This window comes from Bos javanicus, chromosome 18 (assembly GCF_032452875.1).
Source record: "Bos javanicus breed banteng chromosome 18, ARS-OSU_banteng_1.0, whole genome shotgun sequence".
NCBI classification, from domain to species: Eukaryota; Metazoa; Chordata; class Mammalia; order Artiodactyla; family Bovidae; genus Bos; species Bos javanicus.
The window spans coordinates 43,258,988-43,280,935 of NC_083885.1; the positions used below are offsets into that span (position 1 = coordinate 43,258,988).

Sequence of the window (21,948 nt, forward strand, 5' to 3'; positions counted from 1 at the left end):
ACTTCACTTTCACTTTTCACTTTCATGCATTGGAGAAGGAAATGGCAACCCACTCCAGTGTTCTTGCCTAGAGAATCCCAGGGACGGGGGAGCCTGGTGGGCTGCTGTCTATGGGGTCACACAGAGTCAGACACGACTGAACTGACTTAGCAGCAGCAGCAGCGGCACAAAAGACAGTTGAGCTTGGTGGGGGAGCACCTAAGGGACTCCCCTGCTGCTCCAGTGGCTGGGACTCCATGCTCCCGATGCAGCAGACCCAGGTTTGGTACCTGGTAGGGGAACGAGATCCCACATGCCCCAACTAAGAGGTCACACGCAGCAACTAAGACCCAGCACAGCCAAATAAATAGTAAAAAATGAGCACATAAAATAACATCTTTAGTTACCAGGGAAATGCAAATCAAACCAAGAATCACAAAACTAAAGGGTCACGAAGCACATAAGTGACAGTCGGGAGAGGGAACATGCAATCCAGCCAACTTCAAAGGGGCGGGAGGGAATATCGGGGGTGATAGAGACAGTCTAGTCTCTTGCCTGCGCTGGTGGTTAAGCATTCGTTTGTCAAACCTCAGAAAGCTGTTGGCTATTTATCTCTCAAGCTGAAGCTCCCCTTCATGTTTATCATGGAACTTCTTTATTATTCACAATAGTTTTAAAACCAATCATGCAGATACAAGGAAAATCAATCACTAAATTAAAAGGGCAAACAAAACAAATAGAACTAAAAACAAACATTGAATTGTGATGCTGGATCAAGTATTTGATAGTGGAATGAGTATGTCAGTGGTTTCTGTGACTGATCAAGGATTAAAACTTGGGTTACCTAGTTCACTTCTTGATGATTAAAAATATTATCTCTTTAAAAAACTATGCTGAACTTAAAGGGTGAATTTTACTGTACATAAGTTATACTTCAAAAATCACAAACAAGTGAAGAAGTAGAAGGGGAAAAACATGATGAAACACCACTGCACACTTACCAGAAGGGCTAAAGTTAAAAAGTCAAAATACCAATTGTTGACCAGGATATAAGTCAACTAGAACTCGCACACCCTGCTGGTGGGGAATGAAAAATGCTATAATCACTGGAAAACTGGCCATTTCTTATGAAGTTAACATATACCTCCTGTGTCAGTTCAGTCGCTCAGTCGTGTCTGACTCTTTGCGACCCCATGAATCACAGCACGCCAGGACCCCCTGTCCATCACCAACTCCCAGAGTCCACCCAAACCCATGCCCATTGTGTTAGTGATGCCATCCAACCACCTCATCCTCTGTCGTCCCCTTCTCCTCCTGCCCTCAGTCTTTCCCAGCATCAGGGTCTTTTCCAATGAGTCAGCTCTCTGCATCAGGTGGCCAAAGTATTGGAGTTTCAGCTTCAACATCAGTCCTTCCAATGAACACCCAGGACTGATCTTTAGGATGGACTGGTTGGATCTCCTTGCGGTCCACGGGACTCTCAAGAGTCTTCTCAAACACCACAATTCAAAATCATCAGTTCTTCTGCACTCAGCTTTCTTTATATTCCAACTCTCACATCCATACATGACCACTGGAAAAACCATAAGCCTTGACTAGATAGACCTTTGTTGGCAAAGTAATGTCTCTGCTTTTCAATATGCTATCTAGGTTGGTCATAACTTTCCTTCCAAGGAGTAAGTGTCTTTTAATTTCATGGCTGCAATCACCATCTGCAGTGATTTTGGAGCCCAAAAAAATAAAGTCAGCCACTGTTTCCACTGTTTCCCCATCTATTTCCCATGAAATGATGGGACCGGATGCCATGATCTTCGTTTTCTGAATGTTGAGCTTTAAGCCAACTTTTTCACTTTCCACTTTCACTTTCATCAAGAGGCTTTTTAGTTCCTCTTCACTTTCTGCCATAAGGGTGGTGTCATCTGCATATCTGAGGTTATTGATATTTCTCCCAGCATCTTGATTCCAGCTTGTGTTTCTTCCAGTCCAGCGTTTCTCATGATGTACTCTGCATATACGTTAAATAAGCAGGGTGACAATATACAGCCTTGATGTACTCCTTTTCCTATTTGGAACCAGTCTGTTGTTCCATGTCCAGTTCTAACTGTTGCTTCCTGACCTGCATATAGGTTTCTCAAGAGGCAGGTCAGGTGGTCTGGTATTCCCATCTCTTTCAGAATTTTCCACAGTTTATTGTGATCCACACAGTCAAGGGCTTTGGCATAGTCAATAAAGCAGAAATAGATGTTTTTCTGGAACTCTCTTGCTTTTTCAATGATCCAGGGGATGTTGGCAATTTGAACCTCTGGTACCTCTGCCTTTTCTAAAACCAGCTTGAACATCTGGAAGTTCACGGTTCACATATTGCTGAAGCCTGGCTTGGAGAATTTTGAGCATTACTTTACTAGCGTGTGAGATGAGTGCAATTGTGCGGTAGTTTGAGCATTCTTTGGTAATGCCTTTCTTTGGGATTGGAATGAAAACTGACCTTTTCCAGTCCTGTGTAACATATCGATTATACTCATGGATAATTACCCAAGTAGACATATGTTTACACAAAGACCTGTACACACAAATGTTCTCGGTTGGTTTATTCACAAAGCCCAAAGCAGGAGACAACTAAATGCCCTGATCCCAGGTTGTTTCGAGTAATCAACAGTTTATTCTTTACCACTGAGCCTGATGCACTTCGTTTAGCCAGTTAATCTGTTGAAGGACATGTGGGTTGTCTCTGGTTTGGGGATATGGCAAATAAAGTTGCTGATGAACCTATTAGCAGAAATAAAGACACAGACGTAGAGAACAAAGGTATGGAACAGCAAAGGGGGTAAGGCGAGGGATGAATTGGGAGATTGGGATTGACATATATGCAGTATTGATCCTATGTATAAAACCAATAACTAATGAGAAATGGCTGTACAGCACAGGGAACTTGACTCAGTGGTGACCTAAATGGGAAGGAAATGCAAAAGAGGGGGTATAGTATAGACCGGATTCACTTTGTACAGCAGAAACTAACACAACATTGTAAAGCAACTATACTCCAATAAAAAAAATTTTTTTAAGTTGCTGTGTACATTTGTTTACAGGTTTTTGTGAGAACATGTTTCCATTCCACAAAGATCAGTTGCCCTTAGTGGATCTTCCATTCCACTAAGATCAATAAGGAAAGCAACTGCTGAATCATATTGCAATTACAGGGTAATTCTATGGTTAGTTTTATACGGAACAACACCACACACATTTTTCCAAAGTGGCTTTTACATTCCTAGCAGCAATGGATGAGTAACCAATTTCCCCGCATCCTCACCAACATTTGGTATTGTCACTTTTCACTAATTTTTATTTTAGCGGTTCTGCTAGGTGCGTAGCACTGTCTCATGGTGGTTATAGTTTGCATTTCCCTGAAGGGTGATGACCTTTAACATCCTTTCACATGCTTATTTGCCATCTTTAAATGTTCTTCAGTGAAATGGACATTCATTTTCTATGCCCATTTTCTTACTGGTTTGTTTTTACTATTGAGTTTTGGAGGTTCTTTGTATAGTCTAGATTCTGGCCTTTTGTTAGATACATGGTTTGCAGACATTTTCTTTTAAGTCAGTAGTTTGCCTGTAGCTTCTTTGCATGGGTTTCCACAGGGCAAGTTTCTAAATGAGAAGTCCAACTATACCACAAAGCTACAGTCATCAAGACAGTATGGTACTGGCACAAAGACAGAAATATAGATCAGTGGAACAAAATAGAAAGCCCAGAGACAAATCCACGCTCCTATGGACACCTTATCTTTGACAAAGGAGGCAAGAATATACAGTGGAGAAAAGATAATCTCTTTAACAAGTGGTGCTGGGAAAACTGGTCAACCACTTGTAAAAGAATGAAACTAGAACACTTTCTAACACCATACACAAAAATAAACTCAAAATGGATTAAAGATCTAAACGTAAGACCAGTAACTATAAAATTCCTAGAGGAGAACATAGGCAAAACACTCTCCAACATAAATCACAGCAGGATCCTCTATGACCCACCTCCCAGAGCAATGGAAATAAAAGCAAAAATAAAGAAATGGGACCTAATTAAACTTTGCACAACGAAGGAAACTATAAGCAAGGTGAAAAGACAGCCTTAAGAATAGGAGAAAATAATAGCAAATGAAGCAACTGACAAAGAATTAATCTAAAAAATATACAAGCAGCTCCTGCAGCTCAATTCAGAAAAATAAATGACCCAATCAAAAAATGGGCCAAAGAACTAAACAGACATTTCTCCAAAGAAGACATATAGATGGCTAACAAACACATGAAAAGATGCTCAACATCACTCATTATCAGAGAAATGCAAATCAAAACCACAATGAAGTAACATCTCACACTGGTCAGAATGGCTGCTATTCAAAAGTCTACAAACAGTAAATGCTGGAGAGGGTGTGGAGAAAAGGGAACCCTCTTACACTGTTGGTGGGAATGCAAACTAGTACAGCCACTATGGAGAACAGTGTGGAGATTCTTTAAAAAACTGGAAATAGAACTGCCATATGACCCAGCAATCCCATTGCTGGGCAATCACACGAAGGAAACCAGAACTGAAAGAGACACGTGTACCCCAATGTTCATTGCAGCACTGTTTACAATCGCCAGGACATGGAAGCAACCTAGATGTCCATTGGCAGACGAATGGATAAGAAAGCTCTGATACATATACACAATGGAGTATTACTCAGCTATTAAAAAGAATGCATTTGAATCAATTCTAATGAGGTGGATGAAACTGGAGCCTATTATACAGAGTGAAGTAAGCCAGAAAGAAAAACGCCAATACAGTATACTAACACATATATATGGAATTTATAAAATGGTAATGATGACCCTATATGCGAGACAGCAAAAGAGACACAGAAGAACAGTCTTCTGGACTCTGTGGGAGAAGGCGAGGGTGGGTTGATTTGAGAAAATAGCATTGAAACATGTATAATATCATATGTGAAATAGATCGCCAGTCCAGGTTCGATGCATGAGACAGGGTGCTCAGGGCTGGTGCACTGGGATGACCCTGAGGGATGGGATGGGGAGGGAGGTAGGAGGGGGGTTCAGGATGGGGAGCACATGTACACCCATGGCTGATTCATGTCAATGTATGGCAAAAACCACTACAATATTGTAACTAGCCTCCAATCAAAATTAATTAAAAAAATAAATGAGAAGTCCAATTTATCCATTGTCCTTTATGGATCATGCTGTGGGTGTCCAGTCTAAGAACTCTCTGCTTAAATGCTGGATTCCAAAGATTACCCCCTATTTTTTTTCTAAAAGTTTTATAATTTTACATTTTACAGTTAAGTCTGTGATCCACTTTGCATCAGTTTTTGTACAAGGTGTGAGTTTAGGTTGAGATTCTTTTTTTTTTTTTTCTGAACATGTCCGTTTGCTCCAGCACCATTTGTTGAAAAGGCTGTCCTTTCCCCACCAGCTTCCTGTTGGACCTCCGCAGCTGTGTCTGTGTGGGTCTGTTTCTGAGCACTCTGATCCGTCTGATCTGTGTGTCTGTCCCTCCACCTGGGCCACACTGTTGTGATTAGTGTATCTACACAGTCAGCCTTAATATTGGGTAGAGGGATCCTAATTTATTCTTCTTTGCCAGGATTGTTGTTAAGTATTCTGGGACCTGCACCTTTCCGTATAAATTTTAAAATTAGCTTGTCTATGTCTACAAAAGCTTTGTTAGGATTTTGATAAGAATTGCATTAAAACTGTAGATCAATCTGGGGAGAAATAACTTCTTTCCTATGCTGAGGCTTCGTGAGTCTGTTTATCTCTCTAAGTATTTAGGCATTCTTTGATTGATTTTTTTCATCAACATTTTGTGATTTCCAGCATACAGAGCCTATCCATGTCCTGTTAAATGTTTACCTAAGTAGTTCATTGTTTTTGAGCAGCTGTAAATGATTTTGTATATATAGTATGCACTCATGTGGTAGCTGTCTAACTCAAGGTCCCATGTTAAGAAAATTAATTTGACTTTACAAAACAGATACAGAGCAAGATAATACTACCTTATTAAAAAAAGCTTCACCATGGGTGTCTCTAACCTAAGAGATGGCTGAGACTGTCGCTCACATGAACCTTTGCAGCAGGGTACACGCTGAGATGTGTGACTTTTGTTCTGTCCCCCTGCTGCTGGATGTTCACAGTCCAAAAACCTGAAAACTGGCCTCTCCTACGTGGGCTGCTTAAAGATCAAAGGGATTAAAAAAGGCAGATGCTGTTTCAAAGGATGTGATGTGAAGTAGCACCTCGGGCCCCGCCGATGACCGTATGGCTGGAGGCAATCACCGTGTCTCTGCTGTTCTTCTTGCTGTTTACTTTGTTTTTTCCACCTCACAGTTCATTAATTGTAAAAAAAAAAAACGGAATTACACATCACAGTGTCTGCTGAATTTGTCAGATAAACTTATGTTCCTGCTCACTTAAAACCTACTACCTTTTTCTCCTTTGTAATTTCTCAAAAAGACACAAAAGTAAATTGATTCATGCTGTGATTAAATTAACCCCTCACCCTCTTCCAGCCCAGTGGCATGTTACAGCTTGATCAGTGATAAAGAACAAAATGTTGATGACACGCAACGACCTGGAATTAGGCTGAGTGAGCAGAGCTAGTCCCCAAAGGTTCCATGCTGTATTGATGACATTTATATAACATTTTTGAAATGATAAAAACATTAGAGCTGGGGAACAGATAGTGGTGACTAGGGGCCAGGGATGGTGGGGTGGGGTGAGGAGGTGTGGTTAGTAGAGGCAACATGAGTGATTTTCCTTGTGACGTGAACACTGATCTGTACCGTGACTGTGGTGGTGGATGCACAAACCTTCACATGTGTAAATGAGACGGAACTAAACATATATACATGCACACAAGCACAAGTAATACGGGAGATCTAAGACGGATGGATTGTGTCCATGGCGATGCCCTGGTCAGGGTGTGTACTGTGCTTTTGCAAGCTATTACCACTGCGGGAAATGGGGGGTGGAGAGGGGACAGGGGTCTCTCTGTGCTAGGAGGGGGGCCCTCCCACAGAGGGTGCACCAACATGAGCCACGGCAGAGGGCAGCTGATGTCGCCTGCAGCCTCCCCAGGGGACCACGGCCACACGGACACAGCCCCTTGGTGTGTGTCTGTTCATAAGCTCCTGCCTTGTGATTCAGGGGCCCTGAGAACCGCTGAAACACTAAACCCTTGTGCGTGGCCCTGTGCCCTGACTTGCGCGTTCAGAAGGCAGGCAGCCCAAGCTGATCCTGCATGCGTGTCCACTTTCCCCTTACAGCCAGCCACTCGGCCTTAGCTGGCTGAGAAGGCGACGACTTTCCTAAAGGGAAAAAGAAGAACTGGCCGCCTACTCCCGCCCCCACCTTCCAACAGAAGAGACGCCAAACCTTTTGAGCTGGAGCACACTTGGGGCACTGGCACAAGGGGTGACAGAACTCAAGATCCACCGCCCCAACAGCATCTTCTGCTTCATCCAGGTCCTCCTCCGTCCACTCCAACAGGTAACGCACCTGGTGTCAGGCAGTGAGGAGAAATGCGGACTGAAAACCCATCCTCAGCTCCTGTACAAGCTATGGTGTCCTGCATACACACACACACACATACAGTGTCCTACACACACACCACACACACACCATATGCACACACATCCACACACACACATAAATGTTCCCAAATCAGGACCTACGTCTCCACCACCACGAAAGTAACTTACACATGATGGTGCTCTTTCTTGAGGACTCCAGGGTCTCCTGTGCTCAGGCCTTTCTAAATCCTTTTAGTGGTGACAGAGAGATGGAGCTACCATTTCTGCAGATTGCATTAGATTCTTCTCTTCTGTCTTAGAAAGGGGCAGCGTGGTGCTGCTTCAGGGTGACAGCTTTAAAGCCCTGGTCCTAGAGCATCTCGTGAGCACCTCCTCTTATGTTACGTCCTCTTATGTTATCTAATTGTCCTCCTTCGACAAGCAGTCTGTCTCATCTTATCAGGGAGCAGACTCACTCCAAGGGGCCAACAACTTGTTCAAGACCACATGATGAGGAAGTGGTGGCCAGAACCTAAACACAGGCTCTCTGACTTCACAAGCATCCCTTCCACCTTAATGCTGTAGCCCACAGGCGAAAGCACTGGAAAGACCCCTAACAGGTCAAATTTATGTTCCAGTAAAGGCCAGTTTCTGGGATATTAAATGTGAGAAAACACAAATACATTTCCAGGCCTGGTTCTGAGCCCTGGGGAAGCCAGCAAATGCCTGCAAGGGGTGACAGAGGGCCCCAGGAAGATCCCATGCCCCTCCAAACACCCCCCCTCCAGGGCCCCTCCACACTGCTGACAGCAAATATTCCATCCAGGCCGAAGGCCTCACCTGACCCCGGGGCCTCACCTCCCAAGCTGGCTGGGACAGACTGGACTCAGGGCAATTCCTCTTGGCGGTGGTTAGAAGACATACGATGGGGGAAGGGGGCTGAGGGCGGTGGCCTCAGGCTGTGGGATGGGGGCTGTGTCGTGTGTGGATGGGTTTGGGTGGTGACCACCGGGCACCGGGCACCGGGCAGCCTGCCTCTGCTCAGCTCCTCCGTGAGTGGCCCCACCCCCTCGCCCGCCCACAGGATGAAAGCAGATGTGTCATGACACAGAAGGGTCGGTCTCTTCTCTACACTCATAGGAGCCTGAGAAACTCCTCCTTGGCTTCCCTAAAGAACGCTGACTTCCCTGGGGCTGGTCTCGAGAGGGCAGCAGCCGGCACCAGCCAGATCCATACCCCAGATCCTCCCATGAGAGGAGCTGTGAGTCAGGCTGGGGGTTCACAGTGGGCTCTGGGCAGAGGCTAAGACACTGATAACTATGTTCAGACTCCATATACTCCCAGAGACTGTGCTAATCAAATCCCAGGAAATTCTGTCCACCACCCCAAACTCCATCATCCTTGAGAAGCACTCTTGAAACATGACTCTTAAAAGCGCTCTTGTAAACCCGATCCACTCAAGGCTCCAAATCTGGTAAGGGCTAATTTACTCTTTTTAAAGTGGAAGTCAGGGGACTTCCCTGGTCCAGTGGCTCAGATTCCTTCCTCCCAACTCAGGGGGCCTCGGTTTAATTCCTGGTCAGGAAACTAGATCCCACAGGCCACGACTAGAGATCCCGCATGCTGCATCTAAGACCCGTTGTAGCCAACTAAATTAAAAAAAAAAAAATTTTTTTTTAATTTTTAAAAAATAAAGTGGAAGACAGAACAAATTCCTTTCAGGAAGCCTCAGATAAGCCAGGGGGACTGCCCATGAGTGTCTCCAGTGATCTCATCACAGCTGTTCCCCGTCGCCTGACAGGAAGGGTTAGGACGCACACCTTAGCGCCGTCTCATCTGGACACTTGCTTGTTGTGGGTCCTTTCAGCTCCGAGCCTGGGACTCAGCCTCCTGACCAGGATGCCACACTGCCCACAGCTCCTTGCAGGGCCACACCAAGGCCCTCTGTGCTCTGTCCTCCCCTTCGCCACCTCTACCCATCCCCTACCCAATCTGTTCACCTTGCTCCCGGCTAGTGGGATCCGGCCCTCTTGCCAGCATCGCCACCCTCCTGGAATATGAATGTCTAAAAGGCGGGGGCAGGCTTCCTCTGAGGCTTTATCCCACCTGCCTCGTTACTTGTTGGGGGGTACGTCCCATCCCATCACCATCACTCATGAAATGCACCCCTTCTGCGTGAACGTGAACAAAGACCCCCCACAGCTCCTAACTCACCTGGAGACCAAACACAGGCACAGCTGCTTCAGCTGAGAGCAAGCCGTTTGAAATTCACTTCTAAAAACTCACCATTTTTATGGAGGTTGTATGTGTTTGGAGATAGGATATAGGAACTCTGTCTGTACTTCCTGCTCAATTTTGCTATGAACCTAAATCTTTCTAAAAAATAAACTATTAATTAATAAACAAAACTCACCATTTCCAGGTCTCCATCAGCAACAGCTCTTAAAAGTTTTTCTACCTTAATAAAAGGAAAAAGAATGTAAGGGAAAAGATAAGAATATGGTAAGACTAGAAACAATACAAATCACATTCTGGGCATTCCCTAGTGGTCCAGTGGGTAGAACTCAGTGTTTCCACTGCTGGGGGCCTGGATTCAATCCCTGGTCTGAAAATTAAGCTCCCAGAAGCCTCATGGTCAAAAAGAATAAATAAAGGTGAAATTCATGTTATTATTAGAAAAACAAACAAAAAAAAGAGCATTCTGAAGACCTAGTAGCTTTCCCGTCTCTTGATTTCATTCAGTATCTTTCAAACACACCCCCGAAGTTGTTCGCACAGGGCACCTTCCACATAAGGCCTATAAGATGACCTGCCACTTGTGTGGCACAGGGGGACACCAGCCACCTGGAGCCCAAGTGCTTCCTAAGAGGGCGACCACCCGTCAGACCTGCATCTGTTCAGCTCTCGTTATCCACCAGCTAGGATACCATGAGGTTAAAGCTCATGGATCCACTCCCGGCCTGTGGTAGGCCCTGGAGCATGTCTCTAGGCTTTTCTTCGCTGTGGTTCTGCATTGAGCTAGGGGTGGAAGGGGTGGAGGGGCCCCGGGGTGGGGTCAGTGAGGGCTCCCCAACCACAGGGGAGGAACTGGGGCATATCCATGCCATGGTCTGCTCTGTGGGCTGACTCTGGACAAGCTCTAAGGTAAGTTAGACAGAAAAAAAAAAAACAAAAAACAGGGTATAAGTCAGCTTTTATAAAAAGTAGTGCGAGAGGACACGTAACTATCTCCATAAACTCAGCAGGAAGTCAGGAATGACACACCAAGTTAATAAGTGTGCTGACAGAGCGGGAGGGAAGGGCAGAGAAAGTGCTTTGTAAAATAATCTTAAAGCAGTGGACCTACAGGTGACTCTACCTGTAGGCTTCTTAGAATACTCCCCCTCCCATCACACACACCCACTCGCATACACACACACACAGACACTTAAGCACGTGTGTCCATGAAGGGCGAGGAGGAGGAGGCTGGGCTTCCCCCAAGGGCGTGGCATGGCCCGTCAGGCCGGGGCTCTAAGTGGCCCCCAGAACACAGGCCCCCTCCACCCTCCCGTCTGGGGGCCTCACCTCTCTGTAGTCCTTCTTGGGGTCGTCTTGCCTGGAGTTCAGCGACACGGAGGAGAAGCTGGAGGTGGAGGAGCCCTGGCTGATGGAGTCCATGGAGCACTGAGGGGCCTGCACAGACACCTACAGCCCGGCAAGAGAGGGGGTGAGGGCCAGACAGAGGCTGGTCGCAACAGGGCCGATGAGTGCAGCCCTGCCGTCTTACCTCTGAAGACTTCTGCCTCCTCTCGAAGGACAGATGGTGGGCTTCCATGATGGACAGAATCTAGGACGAAGGGGACACAGATGAGTCCTGAGATGAGTCACCGAAGTCTCATCACCTGTATGGTGCTCCCCACCTCCTCGGGAGGGCACACAGCCCAGCCAGGCCCACAGCGGGCGGAAACCTACTCGGGTTCACACTAAGTCCAACAGGAGGAGCCGGTCTCCCCATTAATGGGCTCGGGGAACAAGGGAACCCAGGCACAGAGGGGCCTCAGAGGCTGCCTGGTCCAGCCTGGGCTGGCTGTCCACAGGCCTAAAACACGGCCTTTCCACTGGCAGCCATGGGCCTCAAGTCGGGGCAGCTCAGAGTCGGACAGGACGGCCGTCTGCTTCTTCTGTCTGCAGATCTCCTTCTGGAAGGGCCTTTGGGAGAAGCTCGAGGACAGAGGTGCCCTCAGCCCCTCATGGGCATCTCCAGCCAAGGGTGGCCTCACCCAGTCCCCCAGTTCTGGCTGCTGCAAAGCTGAGACCCCGTGAGGGCATGGGCAGCTGAGCCTGCTCCCCTCCCCGGGGCCAGGAGCAGGGATTTAAACCTCTGAAAACTTGGCTCAGAAAACTCCAAAAACTAGGTCTTACATTGTGCCCTTATCACACACACAATAGACAAAGAGGGCACGGGAGTGGAAACATCTGGAGGTGATGCATCTGTTTACAGCACAGACTGTGGTGCTGGTCTCATGGGCGTGGACTTATCTCCAAACCCATCACGTTGCATATGCTAAATGTGTACAGCTTTCTGTATGTCACGCATACCTCAATGAAACTGAAAGTGAAATTGCTCAGTCGTGTCCAACTCTTTGTGACCCTATGGACTATAGCCCACCAGACTCCTCCATCCATGGGATTTTCCAGGCAAGAACACTGGAGTGGGTTGCCATTTCCTTCTCCGGGGGATCTTCCCAACCCAGGGATTGAACTCAGGTCTCCCGCAATGCAGGCAGACTTATTACCATCTGAGGAGCTTTCTGTATGTCACTCATACCTCAATAAAGTGGTTTAAAAACAAAAACCGGTACTCCTAGAAGACAGGAAGGAACTAAAAGAACTCCCTAGATGAGGGCTGGGAATGATAAAACATCAAGAGGCAAAAGTAGGGCCTGTGCAGAGAGAGACATCTGGAGACCTGCATGGAAACAGAATCACCTGTGCAAGCCACCAGCCAGGCTGGTCTGGACATCAGGACCATGGATGGCCATGGCAGGTGGCCCTGTGCTCCCCCGGCTCGTTGGTCAAACGCTTCTCTGTGGGCATCCCTTCAACAGGGTTGCTGCCACAAGGCATACAGGCCTGGCCTCTGGAAGGACCCCCCCCATTCCCGACCCACTTGCAAGTGAGCACTGCATGGCATGTGGCCCCAAACTACGTGTAATCAGAAGTTACTGGCAGGAGAGGATAGTAGTTCATTAACAAATCATTTATGGAGGAAACTATACCCAATGACATCCAGAGCTGGCCGACTCAGAATAAGGTTTTAGGCGCTGAGGGTACAGGAACAGGGAACAGAGCTGACGCTGCTGTCTCCATGCCCCGCCCCTGCTCTCCCTAGCCGGACCCACCGCCCCATCTCCTCTCACTCTATCTGCTCACAAGCCAACAGCCCTCAGAGGCAAACTCTGCAGGAGCAGCTCTTGGTAGGACACTGAGAAAAACTCCTACTAAGATGGAAAATAATATGACTGCATGAACCTCATTAACAACCAGGTGTGGTACGCAGCACAGCGGGTATGCACCAATGCTAGCCTTGGGGACCAATGCAGTTTGAACAGCACAGCAGAGACCTGACCTGCGGATGGTGATATTTTTTTTAATCATACTGTTGCTCTGAGAGGAAAAACACTACCTTTGAGTTTAACGCACACTTGAGGGGCGTTTCCTTCAGCCTGTTCTGAATCTCTGTGGACGCCCCATTCTGCAACAAGGTCTCGATGATGCCCTGGTAACCCCAGCGGGCAGCGATGTGCAGGGGGGTGTCTCCCTTCTCGTTACCGATGTCCAGTCTGCAGGCCTGCACGTCAAAGTAGACCAGAGCCTTCACGCACTGCGAACAGAATGGGAGAGGCCCCCGTGAGCTCACAGGCCAGGCCCCGGCAGATCTGTGCACCCTGCAGCCTCAGCCCGTATCCCGACTCGATCTAGGTGCCATCTGCTAAGCAAACATGCAGTAATAGAATGTTACACCTCCAGGGTTCCAGGTAACCTGATCAGGACACATCATTTTTATTTTTTAAGAACCCAACTGCCAATCAACTGGAATGGCTGAATATAAATTGTCGCATATCATGTGTAGAAAGGAGTTCCCAGAGTAGGTCTGAGAGGCCTACTCATCCCGTGAGAGGCCAACCTGCAAGTCTGGCCCTGGACTGGCCAAGTTCCTTGGGAGCTTGGATATGAGGACCGTTCTCACAGTGCCCTGACTGATAGATAAGATGGGCTCACTGGGCCTAAACTGTTTGTCCAACAATGGTTTATGCTGAACACCTGCTGTTCTTCTGGGAGTATGGAATTTGAAAGATGCTAGGCAGATATGGTTCACACTACCAGCCTCCAAGCAAAATCTTGAGCACTGAGTCCCTAATGAGCTTCTGGTGGAGAACACTGTGCATGTGTTGTTACGCTGCCCGAGGAATAAGTGTGTCCTGAGTGACTCCATAGGGAGCAACTCTTGGAAGCCTGTACCTGGTTTCCTCCAGGCTTTATCCTTGGACCCTCCCCTTGGCTGGTTTTGCTCTGTGTCCTTCCACTACAACAGAGCTGTGAAGCAACTGGACGCTGAGTCCCGTGAGCCTTCCCAGTGAGTCACTGAACTGGGGAGTGGCCTCAGGGACCCTGACACAATACACACGACGGATTATTGTGTAATGATTACAGAATGGGCTAGATCTACATTGATCGACCTATAGGATGTCCACAATATAGTAAGTTAGGAAAATAAGCTGCATAAAAATATGTCAGGGGGACTTCCCTGGTGGTCCAGTGGTTAAGAGCCTGCCTTCCAATGCAGGGGATGCAGGTTCGATCCCTGGTCAGGGAACTAAGATCCCACATTGTATGCATGTCTGTGCTTAGTTGCTCAGTCATGTCTGACTCTTTGCGACCCCATGGACTGTAGCCCACCAGGCTTCTCTCTCCATGGGATTTCCCAGGCAAGAATACTAGAGCGGATTGCCATTTCCTTCTCCAGGGGATCCTGCCGACCCAGGGATCAAATCCTTATCTTCTGTGTCTCCTGCACTCCAGGCAGATTCTTTGCTTGCTGAGCCATCCTACATGCCACCGTCGAATGGCAACAAAAGATCCCGTACATCACAAAGACCCAATGCAGCCAAATAAGAATAAATATATTTTTTAAACATGTGTACAGTATGATTTCATTTTCACTCCTCAACCACCTGGCCCTTTGTCTGTATAAATCTACCTATATTTCACCATGGAGAGAAGCAAGGGAGAGAGTGGTTAGGGAAAAAAAACAAATACACAGTTAAATATTAAGCGAAAATGGAAATGGTAAAATCCCTTGATATTACCACAAAAATACAAAATGTAAAGACTGAGTACGAACAAAGGCAAGAAGCAGATGGCAGCAGGGAGGATGCATAAGATTTCAGGAAAAGACAATGGGCAGTTACTTTTCAGATTTCTGTTATTTCAATATAGCATCTGTAATATGCTTTTACATTTTTTAATTAAAAAAATAATACACCAAATGTTCCAATAATTGTCAACATAAAATACAACAGGCAACAAATGTGAAATCCACATTTCTCCTCCAGTGAGAAAGGGTAAGGCCCCTCCCTGGGGACAGCAAGGACCACTTACGTCCTCGTGGCCGTAGGTGCAGGCCAGGTGCAGAGGGGTGTTACCGTTGTTGTCTTGCACTTCGGCACTGGCTTTGTAGTGCATCAGCAGCAGCTTCCAAGGGAGAGGAGAGAGCAGTGAGCGCCAGTGAGCACGGCAGGGCAGGCTGCAGCCCTCGGGGAGCACGGCCTGGGGTCTTACAGGGGGTTGTTGCCCAGTCTCCACTTTCAACCTTATCTACTTACATTACAATTACAATTAGATCAGCCCTATAATGGAAACCAATCTGAAAAAGAATATATACTATAGGGATTTCCCTGGTGGTCCAGTGGTTAGGACAACACATTTCCGCTGAAAGGGGCTTGGGTTCAATCCCTGGTCAAGATCCTGCATGCCGTGGCCAGAAAATAAAGAAAAAGTTACAAAAAACAAAAGTACTTGGCCCTGGGCCTGGTGCTTAATAAGTCAGTGAAGGTCAGCTCCCCACAACCCCAGGGCGCTGAGACTTGTATGCATTGTCAGACATATACTGGCCTAAAAAAATTTAAATTAAAAAGGTAAAAAAAAGATTGTACACTGTAAATACACTACCTACACACACATACATATAACCGAATCACTTTGCTGTGCATCTGCAACTTATGCATGGTAAATCAACTATACTTCAACTACACAAAAACATTGAAAAAATTTGAAAAATGAAAGCAAAAAAAGTATCATGCATCTTTCCTGCAAAAAAGTTTAGAGATCATTAAAAAGAAAAAAAAGAGTGGATATATGCATAACTGATTCACTTTGCTGAAACTAACACAACATTATAAATCAACTATACTCCAATAAAAACTTTTTAAAAAAGAAAAACAACCCCCATCAATCACTAGCAGGAACGGAGGCACTTTATGTACCGAACAACTTCATCTGAAATCGAAACATCAGTGACTGGCAAAACAATTTTGCTTTCCAGTTTCTGGACTGTCTTCTCACCATAGGTATTAAATCTAAGGGAAAATCCATGTTGGGGCTCTATCTAAAATATTTCTAGTATCTGGGGGGGTGCCTGTCTTACCACGGATTACCGTGACGTTTCTAATCTACACCTAACAGCTTTGGCCCAGCAGACTCTGGGGGAGGCGCCAGAGACCCCAGGCTTGCCGTGACCTCACAGAGCCACGTGGAGCAGAGGAGAGGCCAGCCCTGCAAGGCCTCGAGCAGAGCCCAGCTGCTCACCGTCACGCTCTGATAGCCCTTCTGACACGCAAGGTGGAGCGGGGTGGAGCCGTGGTAGTCCGTGGCGTTTACCACCGCGCCCTTGGAAACCAGGAGGTCGATGAGGGACGCCTGCCCTGCAGAACAGAAGGGAAAAGGGTGGGCTTTCTGAAACCAGTGAGCGAAGCCACGGCTTTATTTCACCCTCTCATCTGCTGGCACGAGACATGCCAGGAGGTATCTTTCTGTGTGGGGGGAACCAGAGCTAACATCAAGTCACACGCTGCAGTCTCTGGACACCCTGGGGTGATGCTTCCCCTCTGGAGGGAGTTCGGCCCCACCCCCACCTAACACCCCTGCGGCAGCCACAGAAGGGAGGAGAAAAGAGCCTTAGATGCCCACAGAAGAGTCCAGGGTGCATCACTTCAAGGGTGGAATACCGTGCAACCACGAAAAAAAAAACTGACATGGAGAAATGTTCTTACATATCTCCTAGTGGAAAAAAGCTCCCCACAGACCGTGTGAGCCCCACAATATCATATCTTTTATATACACACACACTCAAGCATGGTGACATTTCAGTCATGGATCAAAACAATCTTTAGACGACTGCAGGATGCAGGAGTTTACAGATGTTGTGTTTTCTACCTTGAATGTGCACTTTTATTTGTGCACTTTAAAAGACAGAGAACTAAATTCAGTATCCTATGATAAATCATGATGGAAAAGAATATAGAATAAAAAATAAATTAAAGATAGTAAAGTTATTTTTTTTAACAGGAATATAAGAACCTTAATTCAGTCTCATAGTTCAGATTCAAGCCTTCCCTGGCTGGACACCAGCCCAGAGCAGTGTCAGGCATCCACACAGCCCAGACACATGCTCTTCCAGCCCAGGGACAGCACATGAAGGTCCCAGGGTGGGGGGCCTGTGATACAATCCCTGCCACCACCCCACACCGCCTCCCCCAGCATCCACGCTCTGCTGGGGCACCCTTGGCCCCCATCCCTTTGCCCTGAGAGCACAGAGGCTGGACCACATACCACAGAGGGCAGCCACATGGAGCGGTGTGTGACCCCTGTCGTCTCTGGAGAATGGAGTGACAACTGAGGGGTCATTCAGCCTCCTAAAAGGGAAAGAGGATACAGAGAAATAGACCGAGGTAAGGACATGCTGGGGCCCTGGGACCAGAAGACAGACCTCCGGTGTGATCCAAGTTGGGTCTCCTCTACAGCGACCCGGAGAGCATCAACCATGGCTTCCGCTGGGACCCTCCCCACACCCAGCCCTCCAGCCTTTGACACCCAGCCAAAGAGCCCGATAAAGATAAGAGGAGACCGAAAAGGTTGTGGGGAGGAGCTGACAGTCCTCCATCCGAAAACCCACTTTCCGAGGTAGGGGCAGGCCCTCTGCCCGCCTCCCCAGGTTAAGCAGCCCAGGAGGGTGCTAAATATTTTTATTTCATCTGATTCTCCAAAGAGGCGGAGGTTACCATCTCCAGTTTACAGCAGAAGCAGCAGAGTGCAGCAAGGATAAGTTTCTGATTCCAAATTGCACAGCAAACGAGGGGGAAAGTTCCACCCAGGCCCCGAGTCTCCCCCTTCCCGGTGCTGCGGGGCCCTCTTACCCAGAGACAAGTTTCTCACAGTCATCACAGAAACACAGAGGGTGACACATCTTTTGGACGGCATCTTTATCTTGGTCTTCCTGACTCAGAAGTCTCTCCACTTCCTTCTGGTTACCTGATGCAATGTGCTAAAGTGACATCAAAAACACTGTTGATACGACGGAACGATTCGTTCTCTAAACTGTGAATTTTTGAAGCATCCTTACAGAAACATATATCTATGTGTGTGTACTTAGTAGCTCACTTGTGCCTGACTCTTTGTGACCCCAGGGATTGTAGCCTGCCAGGCTCCTCTGTCCATGGGGATTCTCCAGGCAAGAATACTGGAGTGGGTTGCCACGCCCTCCTCCAGGGGACCTTCCCAACCCAGGGATTGAACCCAGATCTCCTGCACTGCAGAGATTCTTTACCATCTGAGCCACCAGGGAAGCCCATCAATGTGTGGATGGATGAAATGACTTGTTCTCTGGGACTTGTTTCAAAATGATTTAGATGGATGGCGAAAGTGGGGCCAGGGGATAGAAATGAAACAAGATTAGGGAGATGGCTACATGGAGGTTCGTTCATCATACTACTCTCTTCTACTTTTGCAAATGTTAGGATTTTTCCATAACTAAAACAACGACAGTCTGACAAAAGTTCCAGAGCAACAGGCAAAGGGGGGACAATCCACCCTGAGGGTTGGCGCAGACTCTGACCCTTCTTTTAGATTACAATTGTCTTACAATCTAATAGAGCCTTGGCTTTCAAAAGAGCTGCAATTAGTAGGAGACCCCTGCCAACTGCAGGGCTCACCTCTGTGACTCCTGGATATGTTTCCTATGTGGAGTGAGACTTTCTGGGGCGCAGAGCTCATGGAACCCACTCTGGCTGGTGGCCTCCTGATGACTGCCTCCCAGGGCACCTCGCCAGCCTCCCCGTGGTACATCAGATCCGAGGAGGGAGCCTCCTGCACTGCCTGGGGGTCTAACCACCAGCAGGTGCTGTGTTCCCAGCCCAGCGCGGGCACACAGGTGTCTATCACACAGGTTGCTGGAGCTGAGAAGAGGCACTGATTCTGGCAGAGCTGCCAGTGAGGTGCCACTGAGCAGACGGTGAAGAACAAGCTATGTTTCGCTGAATGGAGAGAGGAGGACAGCCAGGCAGAGGGTTCCACTCACAGGGGCCCAATCCAGCAGGGCTGCAGCACAGCTCACATCAGAGAAGACGGGCAGCAAACTGATCCCATGAGACCCCAGCATCCCTAGCGCCTCCTTGAGCACAAAATGGACTTCTGTGTTGAACCATGCAAACCACCCTGATGGATTCTACAGAGACTCAAGAGGCGAGGAAAGACGGAGAGCTCCTGGGACTTCCCTGGTGGTCCGGTGGCTAAGACTCCCAATGCAGGGGGCCCAGGTCTGATCCCCGGTCGGGAACTAGATCCCACATGCTGAAACTAAGACCCAGCAGCAGCCAAATAAACAAAAATAAATATATATTAAAAAATAAAAGACGGAGCACTTCTCACACATCTGCACCCTCGGGACCTCCCGTATCTTACCTGAAACAGGCAGTCGATGGGCGTTGAGGTCAGCTGAGACAGTAAGCTCATTCTCTGCTTAAGGAACAGTCTGTCACCAAATCCCTCCGACTCCTGCAGGAAAAGCCGATAAGCCATGTTCTCACACGTCATGAGCTGCAGTGCAGGGCCTTGAGAACAGAGGACCCGGGACGATCGGTGCTATCTCCCACAGAGCGGGCCCGGCGGTGCCTCTCCCTGCCCCCACTCAGCCGCACAGCAGACCCTCATCAGGCTGGAAGAGGGGCTCCCCGTTTACCTCTCCAGGAAGCGGGGCTCTGACAACAAATACCCAGCAGGGATGTGGGAGGTGGGTAGTGTACTGGCTGTGTGTGTGAGTGAGTGTGTGTGTGTGTGTGTGTGTGTGTGTGTGTAGAATGTAGCATCTCTAAGTGTGGAATGTGGCATGCACACAGCACTATCATCTCCAAGGCAACCTAGGTTGTCCTGGCCTCCCCCGTCTCACAGTATCTCTCCTAATGCCTGCCGAGCTCTGTCCCCTGCGTTGTATGTGGGCCCACAGACAGGAGACCTGGAGGAGGAAATGGCAACCCATTCCAGTATTCTTGCCTGGAGAATCCCATGGACAGAGGAATCTGGCAGGTTACAGCCCATGGGGTCGCAAAGAGTCGGACACGACTGAGCGACTGAGCACACACAGACAGGAGAACCATTCGACAGGCTGGTCTACGCGTCTCAGCAACAGAGAGAAGGGCTGTGCATCTTGAACATACATCAGACAACACGGCCCCTTGGCCCAAAGTCCAACAAAGTCTACCCCAACGAATAAACTTCATTGTGCAGATTATTTTTACCTAGATACAAAAATCCAAACAAATATTCTTACTTTATGAAGTCATTTCTAGAGACACTCAATGCTCACTTAAGCACCTGTGACTACATTTTCTGATGACAAATTAACTTCCTTGGAAAGAATGCTGGCGGAAGATGGAAAGAGTTGTTCTCAGCCAGCTGCTGCCAGAGCTCACCAAACCCTGAGAAAATGATGGGATCAGCTCTCTGTGGCCCCCTAAGTTCTGACATAGGTGGTCTGGTTAAAAATAAAGCTGCCAACACTTCTGGGGTCCACTGCCAATCAGGGCCCCTCACACCAGCCGCCCTCACAGGGTTGTGTTGGCAGACAACAACCCCTCAGCATTATAGCCGCCTTTGCTCCCGTTGACATCTGCTGCATAAACCTCTGTCGACTGTTTTATTCAGTGATTTACAGCTGAGCAGCTCAGGGTCAGAGAAACATCAAAGATCTTATTGCTCAGGTAAATCTGGGGCTCTTTCCTCCACTTGGGGTGACTATTTACAGGGCAGTGATGAAAAGAGATAGATCTTCTAAGATTGAATCTTCAGGGAAGAATGACCAGAAGAGATCACATATCAGCTAAGACCAATTTGGGAAAAGGGTAAACCCTATTTATTGGAAGCCCAGTAAAGCAGGAGTGAGCCAAAGCCTGCAAAGCTGGAGCAGAGAAGGGTGGAAATACTATTTGGGTTCTGTCCCATTTTTTTTCTGTCCACAAAGGTAAAAGTCACCCCAGTAATGATTATTTTCCAGAAGTTCAAGCCTTCACTAATGAACATACTTAAAGAATGTTTATAGTCATCTCAACAAGGATTATGTCTTGGGAAGAAAATTTCCGTGAAACTACATTAAAGTATATATAGTCAATAGGAAAACATTATTTGATTTAGAAACACTTAATGCTTTTCAGAGACCTCACCTGCTGTTTAGAGATACACCTGGGCTCTTTCCCCAGGAAATATCACGACCGAGCAGCTGTGACCTCACACACTTCTAGATGGAACTGCACCAAGGCAGAGACAACACCGCAGACGAAATCCCAACGCTGACATCACACACGACAGGTGAGCTGCAACGCCTGCTCTGTCCATACAGGTAAAGGCAGGCAGCTCTCAGGTCTGATCCCCTCAAGACCCAAGGGTCGGGCTCCATGGCTGGCCATGAAGATGATGCAACCTTGTCCCAAGTCTGGGGGTATCGACAAGCCTTCTCCCGGGAAGGCAGGACCAGCTGGTCTGACAGCCCAGACCAGAGGGGCACACTGGGCTGTGTACCCACCTTGCCCATCCAAGTTAACAGCCAGCCTTGGGGCGATCCACACAGAATACACCAGAGAATCAGGAAACGGGGACATCCAGATGAGGAGTGTTGCGAGAGCAAGGAAGTGCATCAATTATCACTTCATACGTTGAAAAGGCACTTTCAAATATCCCATTTAAGGACCTCCCTGCTGGTCTATTGGCTAAGACTCAGAGCAATGAAGACTGAAGATCCGGCGTGCCACAACTAAGACCCAGCCCAACCAAACTAAAATAAATAAGTATTTAAAAAAAAAAAAATCTCATTTGATCCT

The 21,948-nt window shown here is 47.6% G+C and overlaps 1 protein-coding gene across 2 annotated transcripts in view; it reads right to left on the reverse strand.

The window, feature by feature from the left end:
- ANKRD27 (ankyrin repeat domain 27) overlaps positions 1-21,948 on the reverse strand; it is a 62,138-nt gene that overhangs the window by 10,216 nt on the left and 29,974 nt on the right. For both annotated transcript variants that reach the window (XM_061387889.1, XM_061387890.1), the window contains exons 13-22: positions 19,541-19,633; positions 17,998-18,125; positions 17,414-17,496; positions 16,391-16,506; positions 15,185-15,277; positions 13,209-13,406; positions 11,310-11,369; positions 11,108-11,227; positions 9,957-10,001; positions 7,407-7,529 (exon numbers count right to left, since the gene is read on the reverse strand). In XM_061387889.1, coding sequence (XP_061243873.1) covers positions 7,407-7,529; positions 9,957-10,001; positions 11,108-11,227; positions 11,310-11,369; positions 13,209-13,406; positions 15,185-15,277; positions 16,391-16,506; positions 17,414-17,496; positions 17,998-18,125; positions 19,541-19,633 — 1,059 coding nt within the window. The remainder of the gene's footprint in view (positions 1-7,406; positions 7,530-9,956; positions 10,002-11,107; positions 11,228-11,309; positions 11,370-13,208; positions 13,407-15,184; positions 15,278-16,390; positions 16,507-17,413; positions 17,497-17,997; positions 18,126-19,540; positions 19,634-21,948) is intronic.